The sequence below is a fragment of the Crinia signifera genome, chromosome 5 (genome assembly GCF_055691185.1).
Source record: "Crinia signifera chromosome 5, ASM5569118v1, whole genome shotgun sequence".
Classification (NCBI taxonomy): Eukaryota; Metazoa; Chordata; class Amphibia; order Anura; family Myobatrachidae; genus Crinia; species Crinia signifera.
The window spans coordinates 199025858-199048140 of record NC_139221.1 but is presented as its reverse complement, the minus strand read 5'-3'; the positions used below and the strand labels follow the sequence as shown (position 1 = coordinate 199048140).

Sequence of the window (22283 nt, the reverse complement as noted above, 5' to 3'; positions counted from 1 at the left end):
TTGTGGTGCTGCATGAATGGCACATTTCAGTCACAAGTGCTGATTTTAGTTCTACCAGCTATACCCCTATTTATGCTGTATTTTATCAACACACCCTGTACGTTACCTTGTAATTTGGTTTTGTTTGCTATGTACGGCGCTGCGGACACTTTGTGGTGTCTTATAAATAAACAAACTACTACTACAAGTGGGGACAAGGAGTGCACAGTCCAATCACACAACCCAGGTTTAAGCTCCTATGAAATAATACAATATCTACTACAATCTACAATTCTAAACTTGTTTCAAACCCTATTTAAAATAAAGAAGAAATATACACAGGATAATTGTTGTAGATAACAAAGCAATGAACGACTGGCAAGTCATGCTAAATACACAAGTTGCATAGGTTAAATGAAGCGGTCTCTCGCTTTCTTTTATAGGAGTCTTGTTTAGAGATGCCTACAGGGCCGCGAACAAGGGGGGTGCTGTGGGTACAGCTGTCCCAGGCCACTTGAGGGGCCGGGACAGCAGTGGCATGGTGCCAGTGACAGCAACAGTGGCATGATGCCACCCCCTGCAGCCGCACACCACCTCCCCCACCCGGCGGCCCCCATGCCAGGCACCTACAATATATAGTGAAACCTGCAGAGCGCTGAGCCTAGGACACAGAGGGTTTTGGCGCTCTGCATTCTGCACTGTGCAGTGTGCGCTCCCAAGGAGATGCGCGCAGAGACTGGAGGCATGCACGAACTAGGGCGATGCCATGCCGCCGCAGCTAGGTAAGTAATGGTACTTGGGGAGGCGGCGTAATGGTAATCGTGGGGGGGGGGGCGTAATGGTACTCAATGGGGGGGGCGTAATGGTACCCGGGGGGGCCCGGACTCAAGGTCAGTCCCAGGCCCCACGATTCCCAACAAAATGTATGCTAGTCACTATATAAGCAGAGCTTGAATATGACAACAGTAAATGATATGCCTCTAACAGAATGATCCATTGCTCTGTATACAGATTGTGCTGCATTCAATGACACACACTATGGACCGGATTCGAAGATGGACGTAAAACACACAGCTTTTGCAACTTTGTGCACAGTAGCAGCTAATGCCACAGTCTTGTGTAGATAGATGCCACCTGCCAACTTCTCTGATTCGCTGCTGTGTCCCTGTAACAGATCATCTATATGAACCACTGTCACCTGAGCAACCCTCAGGTTATTCAGGGTGACCCTTGAATTCACATTGCTGGCTTTAGAACATCCCCATTTTCTAGGATGCTGTTACAGTATGTCACTGCTAGGAATCAGGCTGCCGCATCCAGGGCATAGAACAAGATCTCAAATAATCGGATATGTACGTAAACCATCCAGTTCACATACATCTCAGAATTAGGCCTTTGACACATTTTTCCCTGATAACCTTCTCTTATATAATAGCCCAGATCTGTCACTCTGTGAGTGTGTGTATAATCCTAGGTGGAATCATAAAGTGAAACCCCCGCTCAGTGTTTTACAGAGCCACGACCTCCCTGTGCCACCCTGTCCTCGCCCGCATGTCACACCCGCACCACCACCCAAGAAGGACGCCATGGTGCCGAGGCCGGGTCCAGAAGCCAGTGAAAAACACCGCCCCCCCCCCCCCCCTCCATGCTGGCTGCTGCTGCTGTGTGTAACATACAGCCGTTCAGCAGCAGAATACCGCCGGCCTCCCTGTGGCGTCCTGTCCTCACCCGCCCATCACACCCCCACACCAGTACCCAAGGAGGACGCCATGGTGCCGAGGCCGGGTCCGGAAGCCAACAAAGCCACCTGCCGCCTCCCTCCACGCTAAGTGCTGCTGTGTGTAACGTCCTGCCGTTCAGTAGCGGAAGGAGGCGGCATCCACCGATGACAACAGCTCAGCACACGAAAGCATACACACCGTCTGCGCCCCTCATCCTCCCACCACTCACCCCCACAAGCCTGCAGCATGCCAGAAGCCTGTAGCTATGCAAGCAGAGCGCACAAACCATCCCTAGGCCCTGCACAGCCACTACGCTGGGTGTTGTTCACCCAGCCAGCTACACCCAGATTGCCCGCACTTTATGTGTCAGCCGCCCAGTCACATCCTTCAATCCTGCTGCTGCTCACACAATGAAAAAAACAGAGTAGAACTGCGCCATAAAGGGGGAAATAGTACATGCAATTTATTTATGTACCAATAGAAAAACACATATAAAACATACACAGAATATTATAACACAATTTTAAGAAAAATTAATATAAATTAGTATTACATAAAAAATAAGGGGAGGGTTAGGTCAAAATTATTGCACAACCGGTCGTGTCACATTAGTAGATTAAAACCAAATAGATTTTGTTTCCCTTTAGCTTGTTGCGGTCATGTTAGTATGTTAATTGTAGTTAGAATGTTGGTTACGTAACAGTCTTTTTTTGGATTAGTGAGTATAACTGTCCAGGTTTTAGTGTCTGGCCAGACAATATTGCATTGGGGTACCTTACAGCTGCCACCTGTAATTCCTCCGGGCTCCCAGTGGATGGTGCTGAATCACCTTACCATCCACTGGGAGCCCGGAGGAAGTACAGGTGGCAGCTGTAAGGTACCCCAATGCAATGTTGTCTGGCCAGACACTAAAACCTGGACAGTTATACTCACTAATCCAAAAAAAGACTGTTACGTAACCAACATTCTAACTACAATTAACATACTAACATGACCGCAACAAGCTAAAGGGAAGCAAAATCTATTTGGTTTTAATCTACTTATGTGACACGACCGGTTGTGCAATAATTTTTACCTAACCCTCCCCTTATTTTTTATGTAATACTAATTTATATTAATTTTTCGGTACTCTTTACTTAGAACGGCGCCCATCGGGGTGATCGCGGGATCGCGGGCAGTACATAAACGGCCGCGACGCGATGCCCGCGATCACCGCGATTTTCCCATAGGGAACAATGTTAAAAAGCCAGATTGACCGCGATTTTGCATTCAATGCCTCAATGCCCGCGATTTTACCATAGGAATCAATGTTAAATGGGCTACAGAGCCCAAATAGGCTCAATTAACCCTTAAATGTCACCCCAATTTTTTGACGCCACCCCACGATCCACGCCAACCCGAAGAGTGGCGAGCGCAGCGAGCCCGCGAGGGGCGGCGGTACGCGTCCTCCGACCTTTTCATGCCCTACTATCCACGTCGGCGTGGAGTTGAGAATAGAATAGTGTGGCGAGCGCAGCGAGCCACCGAGCCCGAAGCGTGGCGAGCGCAGCGAGCCCCGCGAGGGGACGCGGATACCTTCAGTGTTATACGCGTCCCCTCGCGGACTTCACAGGTGTCCGTGGCGACGCGGACACCTGTGAAGCCCGCGAAGGGACGCGTTTACCTGTGAAGGTATCCGCGTCCCCTCGCGGGGCTCGCTGCGCTCGCCACGCTTCGGGCTCGGTGGCTCGCTGCGCTCGCCACACTATTCTATTCTCAACTCCACGCCGACGTGGATAGTAGGGCATGAAAAGGTCGGAGGACGCGTACCGCCGCCCCTCGCGGGCTCGCTGCGCTCGCCACGCTTCGGGTTGGCGTGGATCGTGGGGTGGCGTCAAAAAATTGGGGTGACATTTAAGGGTTAATTGGGTCTATTTGGGCTCTGTAGCCCATTTAACATTGATTCCTATGAGAAAATCGCGGGCATTGAGGCATTTTACATGAAAATCGCGGTCAATTAGGCTTTTTAACATTGTTCCCTATGGGAAAATCGCGGTGATCGCGGGTACACGATTTTGATGTACCCGCGATTTACCCGCGATGCCCGCGATGCCCGCGATTTTTTACCCCCGACGCCCGCGATTCTGATCGCGGGCGCCGTTCTAGGTAAAGAGTACCAATTTTTCTTAAAATTGTGTTATAATATTCTGTGTATGTTTTATATGTGTTTTTCAATTGGTACATAAATAAATTGCATGTACTATTTCCCCCTTTATGGCGCAGTTCTACTCTGTTTTTTTCTGGTAATTAATCTGGGGAATCGAGCTATCCCCCACAGAACATCAGCATTTAAAGGGGTTTAATAGTCTGTGCTAATATTATATTTAGGAGATTAGAAAAGGTCAAACCACCCGCAGCGCAGGACCTAGCCAAAACTGTTCTATTTTCCTGCTCACACAATGGCTGGCCAGTGAGCCGGGCACATGAGGATGGTGGGGGGCACATTGTTACATGTGAGGGGGCATACATGGCCGTGTATATGTCTGTCTGCAGCTACATTCCCCCTGTCAACGAATATATATTCCCCCCTGGCAATGAGCATTAAATCCTTCCCTGTTGGCAATGGCCATTGCAATTTGTGCACCCCTACATCCTCTTGCGATAACGTCACAACCGCCCCTCCACCACCCGCAGTACGCCCACACCCGCCCCTACCACTCCACAGTGGCCTCTCTCCCATCAACAACATGCACAAACCCTGTCCCGCTCCCCCGCCAACCAAGCACCAACCCTCCCACACCACCAGCAAACACCCTCTCCCAACTGCGGCAACCCCACACTTGCCACTCCCCCACCCATGGTACTAATGCATCCACCCACTGCATCCGCCCACCCAGACCTTCTCAATCCGCAGCACCAAGCCACAACAACACCGCACTACCCACGCACCCATCCCTCCCCCACCAACACCCACAACAGAAAATCCACCATATAATAGTAACCACATTTCACACAATAAAGTTGTTCCCAGGTTAAGAGGGTGAAGCCCCTTACAACGGTGTGAAGAGCACATGTAGGGTGCGACGAATCACCTAGTTTTAAGATATTTGTTCATGATACATAATCCCACAGAAACAGGAAAACATCCTTCACTTACTTGTATATCTTCTAGACTTGGCCGCATAACAACATTTGGGATGGCAAGGTGGATCTCTGCTTTAAACAATGGGCTGGAGATTTGATCTCTTGTTAATTTGGATGTCTGGTACTTAGAGCTAACCGTGTGTACCCGGCGTTTTAAAGCATCTAAAGATACTTTTGTACCTAAAAATAAAAAGTCAAATATCCTGCGTTTTACAATTGTTTAACAAAAGTGAAATTTGACAGACAAAGCCATTTACATGTGGTTCTATTTTCCTAATAACAAAGGGCCTTATTTTGGTTCATTCTTTCTGACAAAATCCTTCTTAGATGGGCAAAACCATGTGCACTGCAGGTGGGGCAGATGTAACATGTGCAGAGAGAATTAGATTTGGGTGGGGTTTTACTTCAAAGTGAGATCTATATTGCAGTGTAAAAATAAAGCAGTCAGTGTTTTCCCTGCACAGAAACAAAATTACTCACCCAAATCTAATTCTCTCTGCACAAGTTACATCTGCCCCCCCCCCCCCCCTGCAGTGCACATGGTTTTGTCCATTTAAGAAGGATTTTGTCAGAAAGAATGAACCAAAATAAGGCCCAAAGTTATCTTATACACCTTATATTGTTGTGTGCTCAGTGTACTTTAATTTCATACAGTATTTGCCTGTTTTGTAGCTGAGCACACATATAAGCACAGAGATACAGTACATGATTTGAGAGAAGGGAGACATAGGGGGTTATTCTGGTTGATTCGCAGCCTTGCGAGTCCACCAAATCCCGCCCGGCGAATGAATGCCCACCCACCCCCCCTCAAAGTGCGGGTTCGCTCGCATAGGATGCGAATGGATGTTTTGCATAAACATCCATTTGCATTCCTCGGGTAACTGCTCGCAACTTTCGATGGTTGCCGACCATCGAAAGATATGGTGCGTGCACGCATATAAAAGTGACTTTTAAGTCACTTACATATGCGTGCACGCTGGCACAGATATGGGCAGCAGCTGACATCCGATGATGTCAGCTGCCCGCCCCCCGCACTCGCGACTCTGCCTCATTACCATGAGAACGCCCAGCGTTCTCATGGGAACACCCATATGTTAATGGGGCAGCCCGGGGCCCCCCGCCCATCTCCGCCCCCCACACGCCATCATGGGTGCATGCACACGGTGAACCAAAAGTTTGCCGTGGGTGCAGGCACCATACATCTCAGTAGCGCACGCAGGGGGGGTTTCTGAGTACCCAGAAACCCCCCCCCCAGGAGTCTAAGGGCCCTAGGCTGAAAGCTGAGGGTCCCCTCTTTCCATGGGTACAAGAATTTTAAAAATCGGCCCTTGGGAACCGGAGATATCTGACTTCAAAGCAGTGGTCCCCATCCAAGCTTGTTAATTGCTCTTGCCAGTCATATATTTCAGGTTCTGTCTGACTTAGAGTTTTTCTGAGGGTATATTCCAAAAGCTGGGACTCTCCCACTTTGAAGGATACTAGTAGCCTGTCTCTACTGTTCCCAGAACCAGAGTTATCAGCCTTAAAGCAGCTGGTTACTGCTCTAGCTCCACACACCTGGTATGTAGTTTTATATTCTCATTGGTGGATTGCTCTGTCTCCTGAACTCTGATCCCCTAGTCCCCAATAACATTTGGTAGGTGGGATTCTCTAGTTTTTAATTCCATTAAAATCTAAGAAATCTATTTCTGGGAACTGCTGATATCTGTCAAGCAAGCTGTTCTCCCACCAGAAAATTATGAATAATAAGCCCACTCCACTATACACCCCTCCTCTGAATATTAAACATCCTCTACCACCCTGGAAGTTATGTATCAGGGCCCCTTCATTCAGCCCAATGTCTCATTCTCCCACCCCATCTCCCACCATCTGCGCAGTAAAGGGGTAATTAGTGGAAATTACTGATCCAGGCCCTACATGCTGAGTGGTTGATATAATAACCCCTACCACCCGGGGGACATCAAAGCTTCCCCCACCCCTACCGCTGGAGGATCAGTAGGTGCCCTAATACATTGCTTTGCCCAGGGGTCTACACTGCTGTTGACGCCCCTGTGTATATATATATATATATATATATATATATATATATATATATATATATGTATATGTATATATTTTATTATTATTAATATACATTTGGTCTATCTATAATACTTTAACTGACCCGGCATATACAGGGTCACCTAAGTGACCATCTCCGTGCTTAGCTCCGCCCCTCTGGAAACCCCCTTCTGAAAATCCTGCGTTTGCCACTGCATCTGTGCGTTAATGCTGTATGTACCACTAATCGTACAAATGTACTAATAGATTTATATGCTTCTAAATTTGTTTACATTTATCTTACAAGATCTTTATGAAAATAAGCATATGTATATTTACAAAGATATATGTTCCTAATTCTAAAACTAGAAAGTAGGCTTCAGGGAAAGATCTTCTTATATTTATGATGGGATCACCAGCCGGTGCTGCATTTTTATTGCCCGCCGGCGTCCTGCATTGAAGAATCCTGTGCTTCGGGACCTGCTGCGTTCAGCAAGAGGGGACGAGGAACTCAGAGCAGGAGTCGGGTGGTAAGTGAAGGTGGGAGGGGCCCAGACTGGAAATCATTCCCGGGCCCCAAAATTCCTAGAGGCAGCTCTGGTTGGAGTCATGTAACCACTCTATTAATAATGTGTCAAAGTCACTGTTTGCTAATTAACCCCTACTTTAGAAGTAGCTCATGAAAAAAAAACAATAAATTCTAAAAAAAACTTACATTTAACAAGAGAATCTGTGTTTCTCTGACACAAATGGCCCATTACATTGTAGTAACTGCAGGGAAGGCATTCCTGACAGCGAGTTTTTTGCTTAGCATCAAGGTGTAAGCAAGCAAACGAATCCTACAAAGAAAAACATTAGAACAAAAATAAAAGGATCTAAAAATGTGCACCAATGAATTCCACATGTAACAATACTAATAAACTTACAAAGTAGGGAGAAAACGGTTTTGGCACAGACCTAGTCCATATGGATCGATATCTTAAATCAGTTTAAGCCAACATTGCAACCTGTATATCAGACTTGTAATATATAATAAGTCAGTTGGTTCTTAGAGTCTTATATTGCAACATACAGTATATAACTTACAAAGTAGCCAAACCCTATTTATTTTTCTTTTGAGGAAAATAAAACATGTATAGACAGGATGTAGTAGTTAATATGCGAAAGTCGAGAGCCCAGTGGTCAGGATGCCGCTGTCGAGATCCTGACAGTCGGGATCCTGACTGTTTGGAAATCATACTAACCCGTATAGACTATGCACATCAAACAGCCATTTGACCACTTCACTGATCAGCCAATCAAAATTGCTGATTGTGACCTTTCATGATCAGTGAACCATCAGGGAATTGGGGAAATTATATCTGTTAAAAGTACTAGAGTTGTAGAGATGCCAAACCGATTAATTATTGTTCTGGATTGACAAATTACTAAAATTCAATATGGAATAGTCCAGAACCCCATAGGAAATTGTGACAATCTATTCTGCTGTATGGGGGCCTATGAATAACTATTAATTATGAATGGCCAATAAATCAGGCCTTCAAGATGAAGACAAATATTCTTGATTAGCTTCAAATAATTTACCTTTATGAAGCAATTATTTATTTTTGGAGTGTCTGACTTGTGCCCTTAGCATTATGGTTTGCTAGATAAGTTTTAAGGACTGGTTTAAAAACTGCTGCTTTGATAATATATTTAATGCGGAATTGAGGAGTTATTGTTATAACATTTTATTTATCAGGGGTTATAAAGTGTCGCAATATCACAATGGATCAATAGTTTACATAAATTGTGCATGAAGAGAACAGTTTGTTGAGGGATAGGTGTTTAAAATATGGTCTCCCCTTAACTGCGCTGGGGAGAGTTAGTTTATGATCTGAGTAGGCACTCAGATCACTACATGTCTCCATTCACAAAGTGAACATTAACAATGTCGACAGCAGAAGGTCAACATTGATGATGTCTGTGTGGGTAAAATGTTACCTTCAATATAGAACCCTGCAAAATGCCTATACAGTACTAACATTGTCAACATCAGAAATGTTGACCTTGTCATAATTTTGCTTAGTATTAGTGGCAGAATAACTGTAAAACACAGATTTCTACAATGTTAAAATAACATCAGTGCCAGTATGCCGAATATCAACATCATGAAAATATCGACAAAGCCGATGTTGACATGAACAGGTCAATACAAAATGCCACACCCCAATGAACCCATGCCACAGTTAATGAGACATAGGAGTGTATTCAATGCTATATTATGGTGAACAGTGCCGATAGCTAGCCATCATAGCTTGCGGGGTAGTATTCAACTGACCCCCCCCCACACACACACACACACACACTTGCAGTTTCCAGCTCGCCGGGTCTTTCAGTGAGGTGGAATCGGTGAGTGCGGCTGTCAAAACGGTGAGGTTTGCAGATATAGGCAGTGGTATCTGATGGTGAGGATTTCCCTGGAACATTGAATACGGCGAGCGGCCGGCTAGGGGGCTGGATGGCGAGGATGGCTTTTCCTCACTAAAAAAAGTAATCCTCGCTGCACAAACCCCCTCTGCACCGCTTGCCGAGGGCATTGAATATCACCCATAGCAGTAATAGCGTTCATTATATTGGTTACCTGTAGACTGTTCCGATCTGCTGGTTTCAGTTTGCTTTTCAGGGCATCAATCATTTCATACAAGCAGAGCTCCACCTGTTTGCTTTGCCTAGAAATAACCATAATGTTGTTATTTACATGGATCAGGAAAATTATTTCAAATATCAAAATATTTAGAATGTTTTAGAACAAGCATCAAATTGTCTTTTACAAAACAACAATGAAATAACCATTATTGTATGGTCTTCTACTGCAGGCCCTTGAAGGTAAATATTGCTTTATGTTTAGTGTAATTGGTACTTATTTCCTAGCACGGCGCCCGTCGGGTTGATCGCATGCCTTAAGTTTAAGGTACTTAAGGCATGCGATCGACGCGATGGACCCTATTTTCTGTCAATCACCAGTTTATTTGCCGTAAAAGAGAAAATCGCGTTGATCGCGTCCATCGCGGCTCATTATAATGGGCCGCGATGCGACCATCGCGATCAACGTGATTTTACATAGGGAACAATGGGAAATGGGCCAATATGGCCTATTTCTCATTGTATATGGTTATAAAGTATGGTTAATGCCCCCCCATTGTTAACGCCACCCCACTATTGACGCCAACCCGAAGCGTGGCTAGCGCAGCAAGCCCACGAGGGGCAGCGGTACGCATCCTCCGAAATTTTCATACCCCCACTATCCACGTCGGTGTGGAGTTGATATTATAAAGTGTGGCGAGCGCAGCGAGCCACCGAGCCTGAAGCGTGGCGAGCACAGCGAGCCCCGCAAGGGGACTAGTATATATGTGAAGTTATGCGCGGCCCCTCACCACGCTTCGGGCTCGGTGGCTCGCTGTGCTCGCCACACTATGTAAAATCAACTCTGCGCCGACGTGGATAGTGGGGGTATGAAAAGGTCGGAGGACGCGTACCGCCACCCCTCGCGGGCTCGCCACGCTTCGGGTTGGCGGCAATAGTGGGGTGGCGTTAACAATGGAGGGCCATTGCACCAATCGGGGGGGGTTTGCTATTAAAATGGGGGGTTTGGGGGCTTTTTACATTGAAATCAATGCAAAATTGGGTCTCACGGACCATTTTACATTGATTCCAATGTACTGAGAAAGGCACTGGTACTCATATACAAGGTTTGTAGTAGCTTCCACTCTGTACAAGTGTACAGATACTATTTTATTAATTTCTTAAAGTATTTCACAGATTTCTTCCTGTTTCTGGAATTAGTTATCCTGGTCTCCGTACCACCGAGTACAGCAACAAAAAAAATGCACTGACTGAAAGTATTATGGATACAATACAACATGCATTTATTTTGTAGCTTAATATTATTTTGATAAAAAAAAGGAACATCCAAGTTCACATGTTCCAGTCGTAGATAAGATTTTCTGTACTTATGTAACCCTGTCAAAGTTGTTTTATTTGTACATGGTAAAATGATGATCCAAAACCATAATGACAATACAGAACATCAATGTTGGATCTTAACGCTAATGGCTGCTTAGGCGGACATGTGTTCCCCGCATGTAATGTCTTAATTTAATGCATGTAATGGGTCTCCCACCCATCCCTGGTTGGTGCTGCACTGTAAGCCACAAAAATTCCTAGTGTGGGCAAGCACACATGACCAATAAAGTTGATTCTATTCTATTCTAATGTGTAATTGGCTATGTTTATGGCATGAAATATTTGTTTGCAAGAGTGATTACACCTACTATGATTTCACGTACTGTAGAGTGCAGGAATAAATTCAACACAGATTAAAATAGACATGTTTATTTAAACAATAATGACACCTTGGATTTCTTTTTTTTTTTTCTTTTTTTTTAAGCTTTATTCTAAATCAGTGGTTCTCAACCTCAGTCCTCAAGTACCCCCAACAGTGCACGTTTTCCAGATCACCCTGCAGGTGCACAGGTGCGCTCATTATTCACTGACACATTTTAAAAGATCCACAGGTGGAGCTAATTATTTCAGGATCTTTGGAGAGCATATGGGAGTTTTGCCCACCTTTGCAGTGGGCCAGGAGGTGGGCCCATTTTCGGGAGCCTCCCGGCCATTCCGGGATGGTAGGCAAGTACAGTAGATCAAAATAACCCATTCAACAAATATCCCAGAGAAAGAACTCTCTTTGCTGAAGGCCAGTTGTAATTAATTCTAGGAGGTGCTGTACAATAAAACAAGGAACTGCTAAAATCTTGCTATTTAACAAAAAACACTAACATTAAATGTATATTTAGGTGAAAGTACACAAATAACAGGACATTTATAAAGCACTGTAGCAAAGGTGCATTCAACTACTGTATGTGTTTAATAAGTAGATTTTTCACCAACCACCAAGCTGGATGGTGTTAAGTCAAGTTGCCACACCGACGGCTACACATTTCTCACATTGCTCACACCACCAGCCTCAAATGGTATGCAATAAGAGCCATTTCCACTATGTTCACTTTTAATGATGCAGCCATCACAAGCATCAATGGGTGCATTGGCCAGGATAAAGATTTCTCAGTGTCACCGGCTGGGGAGCGCAGTAACAGCTTGGAGGACTGGAGAGACTGATATAGGGAAAAAAGGGAAAAAAATGGTACATTCCGTACAGTTTTTATTTGCCCGTACAAACTATTAAAAAATGGTACCGTACCAGCAAATTCGGTACAGTTGGAGGGTATGGAATTATAGCCATTTGGTAGTTTAAATTCAGTCTGTCATTATTTTTAACTACATTGGCCCTACAATCAGTGTGGATTTATATGAACCTACAATACAGGTAAAAAGATTTAGCACCCATTATTGTTGCTTTGTCACAATAAACTTGCCCAATTCCCTTTAACCAAATATTAACATATATGACGCTGAGAAAACCTACATGGCCAAGGTCTCGGCGGCTGCAGCAATTACTTTTTCAGTTCTGTCCAGAAAGTCTGGAACGGTAACAGCACTGTCTTCTGGCAAGTCCACCAATGGTGTTTCAGAAATGTCTAACAGCAATTTCTCAATTCGGCATTCCAAGATGTCTGAGGTTTCCTTACAAATCTGCTCTACCTCTCTCAGGGAGCTGTAAACATTTGCAACATCTGAAATAAAAGGAAGGCATATTGTGAGTTGTTAAAACATTATAATAAACAAGTGATGTGAATATATGTATAAGCCAGGTGTTCCCAAACTTTTATAAATCACAGTGCCTTAGAGTATCAGAATTTTTATCACAACCCCTCTATCGAGACTCCTCTATTAAAATCCCCAATAAACTATGCAATTGGGCCTTATTTCATCAGATTCTTGTGCATTGGGCTGAAAAATCCGGAAAAATCATCCCAAATAGCAGGTGTCTGATGTCCGATCCGATGCATGGTCACACACTCAATGGATCGGATCCGGAGATCATACGTGCTGCATGTATGATCTCTGTGTCGGACCCCCTGTTGGTACCAGGGTGCAGGGTTCGCATACAATACATCGCATTCAGAAGGGATGCATGCGAACCCTCTGCCTGGGAAGGTCCCGGGCGGCTCAAGGAGAATTGGATGCGACTTCTCCAGTTGGTGAAGTCGCACAGTGTATGGGCACCTTTAGGCTCAGTTATGTGGTGGTGGTCAGAGATGCAGTACTGTTTGTCCACATACTGTAGTTTATAATTGGAAGCCACTAGCACTGGTTTTATCTATAAAATTTACATAAATAATTTGAATTAATCTTGGACCACTAAATCCATGTCTGTAAGTATCCTGAGGCATGTCAGGTTGCCACAGCTTCCTGTTTGGGATCCACTGTCATATACTGTTCTAAATAAAGATACATAAACCAGGAGCAGCAATTTAGTATTCAACAAGGAAATTAGAATTAGAAGAAATAAGACATCGCCTTATGTAAATTTTAGCTATTAGAATGTCAGACAGAGGCACAAGTTCATCCCAGTTTCCAGGAGACAAGTTGGAATTTGGTGCTCCTTCAAGTTGAAACATTTGCATTTTAAAAAAGTAAGAGCTTCCCAAACCCATGTGACTCTGGCACTGAAATTAATGAACCCATTGTCACCTTGCAGATTTTTTTTATTTATTTTTTTAAAGAATTTATCTGTGTATTAGACAAGTAGCATACAAAAGCAAGTGGACCTGCAGCACATGTAAAACAAGACAATCAAATAAAACAAAACCACTCCAAAACCGCAGGATAAAATTGTTAACGAGTGTATGAAATTTAAAGTCTGCCAAATCAACAAAAACAAGTGAATATGTCGATATGTGGCAGCTATGTTTGGCCATAGCATCCTACCTACTTTTCTGCTAATACTAGAATTCGAACATGTATACCGAAAATTTTGTGGAAGCCTATCCAGTCCACTGATATTCATCATTAGTATCTGATATGAATGCACTGAGTGGATTTGTCTGACACAGGCATCCCATCCCTGTCTACATGCTACAGAAGTTGGCTTAAGCTGGGTACACACTGGATGAATTTTAAACAATTTCTGCCCCTGTCCTTGGCAGTGTGCCTTTGCGCAGAGTGACCTCTAACATCACAATGCACAAAGCCACACTGTCAAGGGACAGGGGTAGCTGAGCAGTGCCTGAGCCAACTAGTGCAGGTGTTCAGCGCATGCACTCATCAATCCCGAAATCCCAGGATTGGAAACTCCAATCTCGGCGATTTTAGGCCAAAATCCCAGAGTCCCATCGATCCAGATACCAGGAATGGCCACGCGGTACTTGTTTCCTAGCACGGCGCCCAAGATTTCCATCTTATATCATCTTATACCATATAGCCGCATACGATGCATGCAATGCGATTTTTAATTGTATAAGCACCCTAATGGGATGCTTACAATGTTAAATGCACCCCCAATACGATTTTTAATTGTATAAGCACCCTAATGGGTGCTTACAATGTTAAATGCACCCCCACGCCACCCCCATTATCAACGCGAACCCGAAGCGTGGCGAGCGCAGCGAGGCGTTACGCGTCCTCCGACCTTTTCATACCCCCACTATCCATGTCGGCATGGAGTTGATTTTATACAGTGTGGCGAGCGCACGCGTATTACTTTACATGTATTCTGCAGCCCCTCGCAGGCTCGGTCTCGGTGGCTCGCTGCGCTCACCACACTATCTAAAATCAACTCAACGCCGACGTGGATAGTGGGGGTATGAAAAGGTCGGAGGACGCGTACCGCCACCCCTCGCAGGCTCGCCATGCTTCGCTGGCATTGATAGTGGGGGGGCATTTAACTTTGTAAGGACCCATCAGGGTGTTTGTACAATAAAAAATCGTATACCATCGCATTGTATGCCATTGTATGGCATACGATGGCATACAATTTTTTATTATACAACATCGCATCGCATACCATCGTATACCTTATTTAGTCTTATGGTATACGGTGCGACGGGCGCCGTGCTAGGAAACAAGTACCGGCCACGCTAATCCCATGCCGTGGAAATAGCAATTTATGGTATAGTATACTGGACATACTGTATATTCCATTTTATTAACATTCCATATCCTAAGAGGTGCTTGCAATGAAGAAGCAAAAGATTTCCCGATAATTAACTGTGAGTTGACATGTACAGTAGCTGATTTTATTATATGGTGTACTAGTTTGGGTGGAGTTGTGAGGAACCTGGGATCAAGGAACAAAATAAAAAAAATAGAACAGGGAGCACCAGGTAGAGGTAGTCACATTCCTGATATCAGAAAGATTAGACCTCAGGGCCGTGTCACCATATGTGCACAAAATGCCTTACAATACACAACCTCTACAGCAGCTATTGGAAGATTTAGATTCATTCTTTAGGCAAGTCAGAAAATAGTAACATTTATTTAATAGAGTTTAATGTAGTCTAAGATAAACCTGGCTTGGTCAATGTGAAATAATCAGGGAGGAACAGAATATTCGCTAGGATCTGATTCACTCGAGTCTATATCACTGGCTTCATTTTCCCAGAGGTTTGTGCATGTACTGTAGACCCTGGGCCCTGTTTTCCCCACATACACACCAGAGCAAGGGGGTGGGCCCGCATGGGTTTAATATACAATTACTAAGGACATTGGTGAAATGTGCTGGGTCGTGGCCTGATTTTGGGACAACAAAAATGTGGTAGCATCACCAAATAATGCTTCTTATTAAAGAAGGATGTACGGTGTAGCACCAATATCATCAAGCACTTTTTTTTTTACATAGCCAAGGATGCCAAAGTGCCAAAGTGGATTTAAATTTTTTTATAACCCATCTTGCAGGTTTTAATAGAATATATATTTAATCATCTAATTAAAATAAACTACTATTTTCAAGTTGACTTGTAAACCAAGATATTCATAACATTTTGTAAGCATGAGATTTCAGCCTATCAATTCACCAAGTGCAAGTAACTTTACTCCTCATCTCAGTGATGCCACTAGCTGTTACGGGACTGGCTGAATATTTTTTCAGCCCACAGAATGACTGACTCTGCTAAACCTTACTTAAAGTACAAAACAGTTGTGGAGCAGCACTAAATCTACTTTGGTGATGCCACTAACCTCAACTTGTACTAACATGCCTAGACTTTGTGAAGCTGCAAAGGAGCAGAAATTTGCACAGCAAACAGGCTGGCTGGGCTGTTCACACTGTTAAAGCCAGGAAGTCCACTGGCCTTGGCAAACCTACAAAACTGATGTATCATATTCCTGATTCGGAATTATATTGCCCATCATCACCCCCTCCCCACCCCCAAATCGCACTGTGACTTAGGGAGCACTGTGTGGGAGGACGCATGACCTGTTCTGCAAATGCATCAGAGATGTAAATAAACCATTCCATTTAAGTACATCTTTGAATCAGTCTCTAAGTAACATTTCAACATTTGGCGCACTCTTACATTTGTCAATGTTCAGGGAGGTCCAGGAAAGCTGTGTGAGGCCCGGTGAAAGGACTTCTTCAATTTGCGTAATAAAAGGTGACATAAGTTGCTTCAGCAGAACAGGGATTTTATTAGTAAAAGCCTGGTAGTCCATCAACATATCTTGCAGCCTGAAAAAAAAGAAAATACGCTGAATAATTATGCCATCATAGTAAGCATGTATGCAGCCTAAGCTCTCAAGAAACCCAAAATGTTTAAGTAGGACCATTTTACCACAGTGTTTTCTTTCCACATTTTCCTAATGTATACCCATCTGTTCAGCCTTATAAATAATAGTAATACTAATAATAATAATAATGATGTTATTTATATAGTACTTTTCTCCCAATAGGACTCAAAGTGATTTACATTTGCCTTACCAACAGTGGATATTAGAGAAATGCTTGAGTGAACAGGAAAGTCTTGAGCCTATTTTTGAAGGACTCTATATTGGGGGCCTCTTGCACTGTACAGGTAAAAGTTCCATGGAGTCTGAGCCACAAAACTGAAACCTCAGGCGAGTTCAGGCAGATTCTAGGTACAGTTAATAGTCCCTCATCTGGAGTGGGGCTGGTTGGTTAACAGCCTGGCAGCTGCATTTTTTTCCATCTGTAAGAGGTGCAATTCTTCTAGGAGCCCAAGGTAGAGCACACTGCTGTAGTCCAGGCGTGATGATACAATGCATGTAAGAATGTAGGGAGATCTTCTGGGGGAATTAAGTGTTTTATCCTAGCTATGTTCTTCAGATGAAAAAATAAGGATTGGATTGTGGCAGATACCTGTTGTTTGGGATGCAGTTACAATCCCGGCGGTCGGGATACCGGCGTTCAGAATGCCGACGCCGGAATCCCGACCGCCGAAATGCCGACACATTCTCCCTCCGTGGGTGTCCATGACACCCCTGGAGGGAGAATAAATTAGTGTGCAGAGCGTAGCGAGGCACCGGGCCCGCTGCGTGGCGAGCGCAGCGAGCCCGCAAGGGGGGGCGATCCATGTCCCCCCCTTGTCTGCATTTCGGCTGTCGGGATTCTGAACGCCAGGATCCCGACCGCCGGGATTCAATACTGAATCTCTGTTGTTTAAGGGTCAATCCACTATCCAGAACAACTCCAAGATTCTGCACATGTTCAGTGTATTGTAGTTTTGAAACTTCCACCGTAAGTTCTGGTAGGAAATACTGCAGTCTTGTCCTGCGGCTTATCATAATTACCTATGTTTTATCAGGCTTCAGCAGCAGCCAGTTAGCACTCACTCACTTCTGGAGCTCAGCTAGACAGCCATTTAAAGTTGTAATTTGTTCTTAATGTATGTCCATTGGCTTATAAGATACCAATAGGATCTAAAGAATCAAATTCCCCAAGGGGGTAAATACACTTTCAAGGATGCAACTTAACAGTATTATATTATTCTGACCTTTGTTCATATACTACCTGTATTACAACCATCTATGATCCATCATATTAGAGGAACAGAAGACAGATCCTTCACTATGTCACTGTCCAATGTAGCCTATCTCCAAGCACATTAGCAAATGGAAGACCAATAGCTATAGTCTCCGGGATCTCTGGGAATATAAAATACCATGGTCCAGATGTAATGGGTTGTTAGTCAGGGGCTGTGCGGGATGCCATCTGAAATCTTGTATTTTTTTTTATAGAGGTATTAATTTACAAGTCATGATTTTGCCTAGTAAATGACACTGGACTCAGAAGATAGGTGCTGGTGATAGGTGATGGTACAAGTAAGCTGGGCTAAGTGAACAGGAACACCTAAGATACAGGAGAGGTGACAGAAGTAAATGACAAAATAATATGTATTTAGTCTTGGCAGATGGGAAGCAGCAAAAAAAAAAAAAACAGCATTCTAAAAATCCCCAACTCGCCTAGCAATAATTTCTAACACGTTGGACTTCATGGATACCCTGACCCAGGCATTGGAACAATGGGGAATTGCCGCAATACTCCATGCCATAAAAATCCTCCTTTTTCAAGCTGTTTGCAAGGAGCTATTCACTTCAGCATAATTTCTACAAGAAATTATCTGAGTGCTATCATGGAAGTAATGCATAAGGCCATTACAACAAATGGATTAAATCCTCAAGAGAGCAAGCAATAAAATAAACAGTCAGCATTAACTCATACACTAACTGCCCAGGTAGAGACAAATAAATCTGTTACTTCTTGAAAGACACAGAAATAACTTTTTGGTCCTCCTGTTCCTTCTACTAATGAGGGATTCCAAACATACAATTGGATTTGACATATTCTGAGACAGCGTTATGCTTCTGGCTTCCTGTCAACTGTTAAAACAAGCAAAGTTATCCAGATGACATGGCGCTGTACTCAGCCCCAGCGGAGGACAAGAGGGAAGAGAGAGCACAGTTAAGCCCAGTGACCTGAAATTAAATACAACACTTTTTTCATTAGTATTTGTAAACCTGGTAAGTACAGGTCAGAGTTTTTACTGAAAGTCTGTAGCTCTGTTATCCTTGGGTGCTCATGTCAGGTTTAATCTCCTTCATCTAGCATTTGGTACGTCACAGAGATCAGCAGTTGTACATTTCTACTGCACCACAATGAAAGAAGCAGCAGGTTTGTTTTGTGCAAAACCACAGCTAAAATAAAACAGGTTTGGATATAATATTATTAATTTAATTTAGCTGTTCATTGGTCAGATGTCTCATTGTTTAGTCCCCAGCAGCTTTATTTTTTGTCATTATTATTTATTATTTTATTACATATTCCTTTAGAAGTACCAATGGATTCTGAATTTTGCACACCGTGGTCACACAGTAATCTAGTGGCAGAGAACCAGCAGAATTCACTGTAATACTCACCGGACCACCAGGCTCAAACTGTCTTTTTATGTCTACAGATGGTTCATCTGACCATACATAAACCCCCTTTTGTTAACCCTTTATAAAAATAAATGACAAGGTGCAAACTGGAAGCTACTGGTGCACAAAATTGGTGTTTCATTAAGTACATTAAAGTATCAATGTTTTAAAATTATGTTGTTTATTACATTTCCAATTATGTATTAGGTACTGTATTACACCTATTTTATGTATTATTATGGCATAGGGGAATACAGGCCTAACTTCTACCATGTGAGGAGGAGGGACTTCCACAAGGTATAAAGTGCAAAAAGGGAAAAAAGTGCAATGATGCAGCAGCACCACCTTGAAAGAGATCCCACAAGTCGAAACGCGTTGGTTAGTGCTTTTAACCGACTCCTAGGACATTGAGATCCCCTATTTTACACCATTGGTGAGTATTCCCAGGACTTTTTTACATTTCTCCAGTAAGTGTTTAAAAGATTGCATATCATCTGTGTCAGCCAAACTATATACTATTTTATAATTAGCATTTTATGGAGTTTTTAAGTTTTGAAATAAAACAGCTTTGTGGAATACTTAAACCGTTAGAGAGCTATCTACAAGACCAGCCAAATGACCAAAGACACTGCTTTATTAGGTTTAAATGCAATGATTATTTAAGCGTACATGTAAGCATTGTTGTATGTGTTACAAAGCACATGGGGCCTTATTTTGGTTCATTCTTTCTGACAAAATCCTTCTTAGATGGGCAAAACCATGTGCACTGCAGGTGGGGCAGATGTAACATGTGCAGAGAGAATTAGATTTGGGTGGGGTTTTACTTCAAAGTGAGATCTATATTGCAGTGTAAAAATAAAGCAGTCAGTATTTTCCCTGCACAGAAACAAAATAACTCACCTAAATCTAATTCTCTCTGCACATTTTACATCTGCCCCCCCCCCCCCTGCAGTGCACATGGTTTTGTCCATCTAAGAAGGATTTTGTCAGAAAGAATGTTAAAAAGGGAGCATTTATATACGCCTGTGATATATTGATCATGTACTGTTCTATATCTTTAACAGTGTGACACCTTCTTAAATGATTATTTATTTCACTGAAGGAAAACAAGTTCTCCAACACCAATTGGCCCTGTATGAAATTGCAATTGCCTCCTTAGTTAGTCTTTTGTCCAATTAACTAAATTGATAATTAGGTTGAATTAAAGTAAACACAGTCACAATATCTGTTAAATATAAAAATCACTTACAAGCACTACAGTATGCCACAAGCAAAAAAATATATAATAAGATATGAGAAAGAAAAAATGTATTGAAATATATCAAAATTCCTCCAAAGGGCAATTCTTAAAGACAGGGGAGTAACTTCATATTAGGAGCCTGAGGGCCAAGACTGTAGACATATTTGTTGGTGCCACCCAACCCCCACAATTACCACCACTTGCATTCACTACAAAGAACCCAGTCCAAGCAGAAATCACTCCGCTCATCTTTGTTATATATTCAGTTTAGTTTGAACATTTGAAACAACGGAGTGTAAAAAAAGGCAAAAACAGAAGAGGGGCAGATTTATTAAGCTCGGTAAATTGATAAACTGTCTGGGTTTTATCACCAGCCAATCAGCTCCTACCTGTGAAGTTACAGGCTTGGATTGAAAAATGACAGGTAGGAGCTGAATGGCCGGTGATAAAAAACAGATACTTTATCACTTCACCGACCTTAATAAATCTATGCGACAGTTGGAAAAAGCACGGAACTATATATTAATGTTTTGAGCCTAACTAGTAAGATTACCCTCAGGCTGATCTGTGGGCACATATACCACAGGCAGAGAAAGTCGGTCTCAGGAATAACACTGTTCTCTAACTAAGCTCCAGTACATCATGGACTTACAAATTAGCAAATATAAAAAGCATTTGCCTTGTATGATAACCTTTATATTTACTTATATATTAAAGCAAAAAATGGAGTGATGTCAGTAACTAAAATAAGTCATAATATATATATAAGACAAAACATCACTCCTCATTATCAACAGATAAAGCTAATAATAGCAGTTTTGTTGATAGTAAGAATATTCAGTATTGCAAGAATGTCTCCATACTTGCTGAGGTGCAGGGGACTGTAGGGGGATGACATGCAGGGTGCAGGGGGCTGTAGGGGTGTGACACGCAGGGTGCAGGGGACTGCGTAGGTGGTGAAACACAGGGTCTGTGTGTGGGGGGGGGTGACATGCAGGGTACAGGGGACTGCATAGGTGGTGACACACAGCATGCAGGGGACTATAGAGGGTGACACACAGGATGCAGGGGACTGTAGGGGGTGACACACAGGTTGCAGGGGACTGTATAGATGGTGAGACACTGGGTGCAGGGGACTGCCTAGGTGGTGAGAAACAGGGTGCAGGGGACTGTAAGGTGGTGACATGCAGGGTCTGTGGCGGGGTGACAGGCAGGGTGTAGTGACTGTAGGGGGGTGAAACACAGGTTGCAGTGGACTGTAAAGTTGGTGACACGCAGGATCTGTTGGGTGTGTGACATACAGGCTGCAGGGGACCGTAAGGGAGTGACACACAGGGTGCAGGAGATTGTAGGTGATGAAACAAAGGGTCTGTGGAGGGGGGGTGACACACAGGGTGCAGGGGACTGAATAGGTGGTGAAACACAGGGTGCAGGGGACTGTAGGCAGGATGACACAGGGTGCAGGAGACTGTATATGTGGTGAAACACAGGGTCTGTGTGTGGGGGGGTGACACACAGAATGCAGGGGACTGTAGGGGGTGACACACAGGGTGCAGGGGACTGTATAGATGGTGAGACACAGGGTGCAGTGGACTGTATAGGTGGTGAGACACAGGGTGCAGGGGACTGTAAAGGTGGTGACACGCAGGGTCTGTGGCGGGTTGACAGGCAGGGTGTAGTGACTGTAGGGGGGTGAAACACAGGTTGCAAGGGACTGTAAGGGAGTGACACACAGGGTGCAGGAGATTGTAGGTGATGAAACGCAGGGTCTGTGGAGGGGGGTTACACACAGGGTGCAGGGGACTAAATAGGTGGTGAAACACAGGGTGCAGGGGATTGTAGGCAGGATGACACACAGGGTGCAG

General features: G+C 43.8%; 1 protein-coding gene across 1 annotated transcript in view; it reads right to left on the bottom strand.

Moving 5' to 3' along the window:
* LOC146080772 (dynein axonemal heavy chain 5-like) overlaps positions 1-22283 on the bottom strand; it is a 357582-nt gene that overhangs the window by 239247 nt on the left and 96052 nt on the right. The window contains exons 21-25 of the mRNA XM_083188420.1: positions 16322-16473; positions 12331-12538; positions 9487-9574; positions 7579-7702; positions 4837-5003 (exon numbers count right to left, since the gene is read on the bottom strand). Of these exons, the coding sequence (XP_083044546.1) occupies positions 4837-5003; positions 7579-7702; positions 9487-9574; positions 12331-12538; positions 16322-16473 (739 nt within the window). The remainder of the gene's footprint in view (positions 1-4836; positions 5004-7578; positions 7703-9486; positions 9575-12330; positions 12539-16321; positions 16474-22283) is intronic.